This window comes from Mustela lutreola, chromosome 3 (genome assembly GCF_030435805.1).
Source record: "Mustela lutreola isolate mMusLut2 chromosome 3, mMusLut2.pri, whole genome shotgun sequence".
Taxonomy (NCBI): Eukaryota; Metazoa; Chordata; class Mammalia; order Carnivora; family Mustelidae; genus Mustela; species Mustela lutreola.
Genome location: NC_081292.1, coordinates 79,424,252 through 79,432,877, shown reverse-complemented (window position 1 = coordinate 79,432,877; position 8,626 = coordinate 79,424,252). Strand labels below are relative to the sequence as shown.

Below are 8,626 nucleotides of genomic sequence, written 5' to 3'. Positions count from 1 at the left end.
TAAGAAATTAAACTATGTTGGAAATCACCTTTTGCATGTTTAAATAATTTCATAAATATCAAGATAATTTCTTATTATACATATACATCAGACACCTCAGGTGTGGGTCCAAGTCATACTTAAGCCAGAGTCATCACTACACAGCCACATGAAATGTGTGTCCACATAGCATAAAGTGAGCTAGGCACATGTCCTGGAAATGATTCTCGTTTTTTTTTCAGGTTGTTGTTGTCAATGTAAAGCATCTGGATAGGTCATCCACTAAGCTCTGAAACCTTTTTTCTAAACAGAGCTTTTGGAACCACACTGCACAGAAAGGCCAAGGCAGATGGGTCCTGGACTAAATCTAGGTAACCAGAAGAAAAAGACTTATTTCTTTGTTCATCAAGGGAACTGAGAGTCAGTCTTGCTTCCTTGCCTTATAAAGGGGCTGAATTTGCTTCCTCAAATCCCTACAGCTTTGATACTTCCACAGACCTGAGTGGCTAACCCAGCCTGCATCTTACAACTTCAGACCATGAGATTTCTAAAAGTTTATTAAAAATTCTACCTTTCCATCTCAGACTTCAGTACTAATCTGAGTTAACCCGAGATCATTAAACTCTTCTCTTCCTGAAGAACTGTAAGAAGACATCTCCACGACTAGTCATACTGGTTTATTTATTCCATCAACATCCCTCATATAAGTAGGATCCTGAACTGTATTTCTGACTCTACTAGTGCTTTGTCGCTCCATCCTCATCTTAATTGGAAAGCAGAAGTCTCTGAAACACCGCTTGAAGTTTTCATCAAGAAAGGCATAGAGAATGGGGTTCAGGCTGCTGTTAGTATAACCTAAGGCAATGCAGAAATAATAGCTGGAAAGGGCAGCCGTGCTGTGAGAAGCATTCCCCAGAGCCTCCACAAGGATGAAAATGTGAATGGGGGTCCAACAGATGATAAAGACCGCCACCACCACCAGAACCAGCCTGGTGATCCGACGGAGGTTGCGATCTTTCTCTCTGGAGCCAGAAAGGAGTCGGACGCTCTTCAAGCGCAGGATCATCAGGGTGTAGCAGATGATGATGATGATGACAGGGATCACAAAGGCAAAGACGAAGACACAGATCTTCATGAAGAGGTCCCACCAGGAGTAATCATCATCTGGGAACTGCAAGGAGCACTCAATGACATCCACATCTGGACAAGGTGAACAAAACAAACAGAAGCACAAAAAGAAAATCTTTTCTTATTACTGTGGCTGCAAAGCATTCTAAAAGTGAGTTTTAATATGTCTGGGTACCAAGATCCAATTATGGTGAGATGATATTACCTAATGCAGATCACAAATTAGGAATGAATGCTATGTATATTAACCATCCTATCCATGCTTTGATCAATGAAGCCAGAAAGTCACCATTTATTGTTAACATATGCAATGCTATGAAATACATATTACTAGCTAGTGATAGGAATTATGTAGTTGTGGAAACCAGCTTTATGTGAATGACTTTCAGAAGAACTAAACTGGTAATTTATAGCATAAGCCCTTACTTGCTATTCCAATCATTAATTCTCCCAGATCTAAGGCTGTGACAATAAAAGCTAGTATCTGTTTGTAATAAGGGAGTAAATGTTTCAAATATAGCCATTCAATTTAGCAAAAGCCAACCTGTCTGAAAACATCGAGTGATTTACAAAAAAACATTATGTGGGCCAGTAAAAATTTATACAAATTGTATCTAAATATGATGCAGGAATTGTGACTTAAAGGAATCAATTGATTAAGGGGTTGTTGAAACATGGGGGAAGGAAGAGGAGGAGGAAGAAAAAAGAAAAAAAACAACAAGGAAAGGGAGAAAAGGGGGGAAGAAAATAATCTTCATTAACACCATCATGAAGGAAATTCATAAGTGAGACATATTTTTCATTTTTATCAACACTATGTAGCAGATAAAACAAATATTTTATTTGATCAATTGGAAAATTGTGTTATTTGCTCTGCTTCTCTTTGCTGGATAGTATTTCTTCAGAGTGCCCTTCATAGTGGAAAGAGCAGAGACCAGAAAAAACAGAGATCCAGGAATAAGCACTTTTTGGATACTTTCTTGGGGGGCCTGCTCACCCCCTCGGGGGCTCCCTTCTTCCTCAAGAATGAGCCAGCCCACATTTTTTTCCTCTTCCCTCTGAGAAATCATTGAGCACAGAGCAGGGAAAATTCTTTGTCGTGATCTGATCCTTCCTTACTGATAAAGTAATCATGGGCAATAAGATAAAAATTTTTATAATGATATATTCTTCTGACATTGAGAAAAATTACTTCAAAAATAGAACAAGAATACTTTTAAGTAGTGAAACATCTCTATTTGTATTTTCTAAAACATTTTAACGTGATCTTAATCAAATATCTCTAAGTAAAAACAAAATGTACCATCTTAAAATTTCAATTAGACATACTTACAATACAAAGAATATAATCATTTTGCCCAATTAAGATGACTATCTCAGAAATTTATCTTTTATCAACTAAATCAGATAAAACCTTTCATTAGTAAATGCAAACTTCCAGAATAACCTGTAATTTTTGATTCTCTGGAAAAAAATCATTGTTTAAGTATTATTACTATGAAGACTATTAGAAACAAACAAGCATCTTTTAAAATTTGTGCTTTTAGTGTTCATGGGAATACTAATAGTTAAAGTCATTTTTTTTTTTTAGTTAAAGTCATTTTTTAAAAAACCATCACTATTATTAAAAAAGTATTTATTAAGCAACTTTTGACAGGTGTACTTTGCAAAAATCTGAATTTTAAAAATAGACCAGAGGGGATTTGACTTGCCTATTGAAACTAGTCTCCTTGAAGTAGGGAACATGTTTAGTTTTGTTTTGTCCTTTCCATGCTTAGCTTTTGTGTATACCAACATTGTCTCTTTCTTGAGGTTGGCTTCAGTTTAAATGTCACATAAGAGACATTTATACAGAGTCTGATCCATTTGAATAGTTCTGTCCCTTGCAACTTATATTCTCTCTATATATTATAATCAAATTATTTTTTAATCATTATAAAATGACAGAGGCTAGAAAGAATCTCTTCTGTAATAATATGTTACCTTTCCTGGTATTTTTCTCTCCATCCAGAATGCATACTACCTTAGGGTGGATAACCAGCCTGCTGTCCTCAATATATAACCCTTGCCACATAGGGTAGAAAGAACATAGGATGCTTAAGGAATACAAATCTTCAACTAAGAACATAAGGTGCTTAAGGAGTACAAATTGTTAAATAAGTGAATAAATGAATACCACAGGGAAACCTTTGAAAATGGGGACTGATTACAGTAGTTATTATGGAAGAGCAATCTGCTGAGATAAGTAAGGCAACCTAAGAGCTGATGTTTAATCAGCTTCCTCTTGAAGAAATTGTCCTGCATGTTGTAGGAGCTCAATAAATATTTGGTAAATGGGTGAAATAATCAACGACCACTACTTTTATAAGGCTTTGGAAAACATTCAGTGATAGAGTTAGAAATATCCTCCAGAAATGTCAGTGAAACTAAGCTTATACCAACAAAGATAAAGGAGAATACTGAGGCAATCATCAAGGAAATTTAAGCCCACATGCACCACTTTTTATTAAATATTCTCTTTCAGGAAAAAAAAAAATGTATCTTTTGCTTTAATGACACACATAGGTTGAAACTGAAGGATAGAAAAAGATATTCCATACAAATGGAAACCAAAAGAGAGCAGAAGTATCTATTCTTTTTTTTTTTTTTAAGATTTTATTTATTTATTTGACAGACAGATCACAAGTAGGCAGAGAGGCAGGCAGAGAGATAGGGGGAAGCAGACACCCTGCTGAGCAGAGAGCCCGATGCGGGGCTCAATCCCAGGACCCTGAGACCATGAGACCAGGAGACCATGACCTGAGTTGAAAGCAGAGGCTTAACCCAGTAAGCCACCCAGGCACCCCCAGAAGTAGTTATTCATACATCAGACAAAACTGGCTTCAACTTAGAATCTGTCATAAGAGGGATCAAAGTCACTATACGATGATAAAAGAACTAAGTTATCAAAAGGATGCAACAATTGTAAGTATATATGCATCCAACATTGGAGTAGCTAGATATATGAAGCATATATTAACAGAACCAAAAGGAGACAGAGATAGCAATAATAGGGCACTATTTTTTTATTGTGTTATGTTAGTCACCATAAAATACATCATTAGTTTTTGATGTAGTGCTCCAAAAGTAATTGTTTACATATAACACCCAGAATAGGGCACTCCTATATCCCACTTTCAACAATAGATAGATCATTTAGATATAAAATCAATTAGGAAACAGCAGACTTGAGCAACACTATAAATTAAATGGGGTGGTGGGCGAGGCCTGGATGGCTCAGTTGATAATGTGTCTGTCTTTTGGTTTTGGCTCAGGTCACAATTACAGGGGTCATAAAATTGAGCTCTGGGTGGGGCTCACCGTGGAGTCTGCATAAGATTCTTTTCTCCTCCCTTTCCCTCTCCTTCTGCCCCCCCCCCACCAAAATAAATAAGTAAATAAAGAAACGAATAAATAAAATCATTTAAAAAATAAATAATAGATTAAAAAATAAAATGGACTTCACAAACATATACAAAACATTCCATTAACAAGAAACAGAATACACATTATTCTTAAGTGCACATGAAATATTCTCCAGTATAGAACATACATTATGCCATAAGTCAAGCCTTAATAAGTTTAAGAAGACTGAAATCATATCAAGTATCTTTTCTGACCACATGAAAATAGACATTAAATAGGAAGAAAATTGGAAAATTCACAAATCTGTAGAAATTAAATTATACACTCCTGAACAACTAAGGGTCAAAGAAGAAATCAATGAAAAATTTTAAAATGCTTGAGATGAATAAATAGAAATACAATATACTAAAACTATGGGATATAGTAAAAGTTGTTCTTAGAAGGAAGTTTATAGTGATAACCACCTACATTAAGAAATAAATAACATAGCTTTACATATTAAGGAACTAGAAAAAGAAGAATGAATAAAGCCCAAAGTTAGTAGAAGGAAGGAAATAAAGAAAAGAGCAGAAATAAATGAAATAGAGACCAGAAAACAGTAGGAAAAAAAAAAAAACGGTTTTTTTGAAGATAAAAAAAGTCAAACCCTTAGACCAGGAAAAAAGGAGAGAAGACTACATCAAAGAAAAGACATTACAAGAGATAACACAGAAATACAAAGGATCATAAAAGACTACTATAAACAATTACATGTCAACAAATTGCATAACCTAGAAAAAAATGGGTAAATCCCAGAAACATACAACCTACAAAACTGAATCATAAAGAAACAGAAAATCTGACAGACCAATAACAAATAGATTGAGACCACATCAAAAACCTCCCAACAAAGGAAAACCAAGTGCCAGATGGTTTCACTTGTGAGTTCTATCAAGCATTTAAAAAGGATACCAATACATTTCAAACTTTTTCAAAAGTTGAAGAAGAAAGTATACTGCCAAACTCATTTTATAAGGCTAGCATTAACTTGATACCAAAACCAGACAAGGACACCACGATATCTCTGATGTACATGATGCAAAAGTCCTACAAAACACTAGCAAACCAAATTCAACAGCACAAGAAAAGAATCATATATTATAATCAAGTGGGATTTATCCCTGGAAGGCAAGTATGGCTTAACATATACAAGTCAAACAATGTGATACACCACATTAATAGAATGAAAAATTAAAAATCAAAAGATCGGGGTGCCAGGGTGATTAAGTGGGTTAAGCCTCTGCCTTTGGCTCAGATCATAATCTCAGGGCCCTGGGATCGAGCCCCGCATTGGGCTCTCTGCTCAGCAGGGAGCATGCTTCCTCCTCTCTCTGCCTGCCTACTGCCTGCTTGTGATCTCTGTCTGTCAAATAAATAAAATCTTTAAAAAAAAAATTAAAAATAAAAAGATCATCACAATAGATGCAGAAAAATATTTGACAAAAGTTCAACATTTATTCATGATTAAATATCTCAACATAGTAAGTATAGAAGAAATGTACCTCAAAATAATAAGGCCATATATGACAAGCCCATAGCTACATCCTACTCAATGGTGAAAGATTGAAAGCTTTTCCTTTAAGCTCAGGAACAAAGCAAAGATGCTCATTCTCACCACTTTTATTCAACATAGTACTGGAAATCCTAGCCATAGCACTTAGGCAAGAAAATAAATAAAAGGCATCCAAATCAGAAAGAAAAATATAAAATTTGTTTGGAGTTGACACAATCTTACACATAGAAAACCCCAAAGGCTCCATTAAAACAATATTAGAAAAAACTAATTCAGTAAAGTTGCAGAATTCAAAATCAACAAAAACTGGTTGCATTTCTTTTTTTTAATTTATTTTTTATTTTCAGCATAACAGTATTCATTATTTTTTGCACCACACCCAGTGCTCCATGCAATCCGTGCCCTCTATAATACCCACCACCTGGTACCCCAACCTGCCACCCCGCCCCCCACCACTTCAAACCCTTCAGATTGTTTTTCAGAGTCCATAGTCTCTCGTGGTTCACTGGTTGCATTTCTATACACTAACAATAAACTATCTTAAAAAGAAATAAAATAATGACATTTATGTTAATCTGCAAATAAACCTAATATATCTGTATACTGACAACTATAAAACATTGATGAAAGAAATTTAAGAAGATACAAATAAATGGAAAGATATCCTATGTTCATGGATCAAAAGAATTAACATTATTAAAATCTCTATACACACAAAACAATCTAAAAATTCAGTACAACCTCTATCAAAACCCAAAAGCACTTTTCAAGGCAACAGAATAAAATAATCCTCAGGGGCACCTGTGTTGCTCAGTCAGTTAAGTGTACAATTCTTGACTTAGACTCAAGTCATGATCTCAACATTGTGAGATTGAACCCCATGTGTAAGGCTGAGCATGGACCTGGGTAAGATTCTCTCTCCCTCTCCCTCTGCTTCTCCCCACACTGCACTCAGTCATTCTTTCTCTCTCAAAACAAAACAAAACAAAATGAAAAAATAATCCTCAAACTCATATGGAACCACAAAAGATGCTGAATTGTCAAAGGAATCTTGAGCAAGAACAAAGCTAGAAATCACAATTCCTGATTTCGAATTATATATTACAAAGCTATAATAATCAAAACAGTCTGGTGCTGGCAATGAAAACAGACACATATTCCAATGGAATGGAGAATAGAGAGCCCAGAAATAAACCCACACATATACAATTAAGTAATCTTCAATAAGGATGCCACAAATAGAATGGGGAAAGGATAGGCTCTTCAATAAATGGTGCTGGGAAAATGGGATATCCACATGTAAAAGAATGAAAAGAACGGACATTTATCTTACACCATACATAAAAATCAACTCAAAATGGATTAAAGACAATGTAAATAAAACCACAAAACTTCTAGAAGATAACATAAAGGAAAAGCTTCTTGATACTGGTCTTGGCAATGTTTATTTTTTTTTTAATGACACCAAAAGTACAAGAAATGAACCAAAAATAAACAAGTGAGATTACATCAAACTAATTCAAACTAAAAACAAAAACCAAAAACCCAAAACAAACAAACAAAAAACCCCTCCTGCATAGCAAAGGAAACAACAAAATGAAAAGGCAACCTACAAAATGGAAGAAAATATTTGCACATCATATATCTGATAAGGGGTTAATATCTAAAATATATAAGGAAATCATGGGGCACCTGGGTAGCTCAGTGGGTTAAAGCCTCTGCCTTCAGCTCAGGTCATGATCCCAGGGTTCTGGGATCGAGCCTCATGTCTGGCTCTCTGCTCAGCAGGGAGCCTGCTTCTTCCTCTCTCTGCCTGCCTCTCTGCCTACTTGTCATCTCTGTCTGTCAAATAAATAAATAAAATCTTAAAAAATAAATAAATAAATAAAATATACAAGGAAATCATACAACTCAATAGCAGGAAAGCAAATAACCTGATTTAAAATGGGCAAAGAGGGCGCCTGGGTGGCTCAGTGGGTTAAGCCGCTGCCTTCGGCTCAGGTCATGATCTCAGGGTCCTGGGATTGAGTCCCGCATCGGGCTCTCTGCTCAGCAGGGAGCCTGCTTCCTCCTCTCTCTCTGCCTGCCTCTCTGCCTATTTGTGATCTCTCTCTGTCAAATAAATAAATAAAATCTTTAAAAAAAAAATACACTATTATTAAAAAAAAAATAAAATAAAATAAAATAAAATAAAATAAAATAGGCAAAGAACCTAAATAGACATTTCTCCAAAGAAGACTTACAAACTGCCAACAGGAGTATAAAAAGGTGCTCAAACATCACCAATCATCAGAGAAGTGCCAATAAAATCACAATGAGATATCACTTCATACTTCTTACTGTGGCTATTGTCAAATATCTAAAAAAAGGTAAGTGTCGGCAGGGATATGGAGAAAAGGGAAGCTCCACTGGTGGGAACGCAAACTGGTACGGCCACTCTGGCAAACAGTATGGAGGTTCCTCAAAAAGTTGAAAATATACATATATTTTTATCCCCAGGTCTGTGAATCACCGGGTTTACACACTTCACAGTATATAAAAAATATATGTTTATAAAAAATA

At 35.4% G+C, this 8,626-nt stretch overlaps 1 protein-coding gene across 1 annotated transcript in view; it reads right to left on the bottom strand.

Annotated features, from left to right (window-relative positions):
* Positions 1-280: 280 nt before the first annotated feature.
* The window catches only part of OPRK1 (opioid receptor kappa 1), a 28,282-nt gene continuing 19,936 nt past the window's right edge, over positions 281-8,626 (bottom strand). The window contains exon 4 of the mRNA XM_059166455.1: positions 281-1,179. Coding sequence (XP_059022438.1) covers positions 647-1,179 — 533 coding nt within the window. The 3' untranslated portion in view covers positions 281-646. The remainder of the gene's footprint in view (positions 1,180-8,626) is intronic.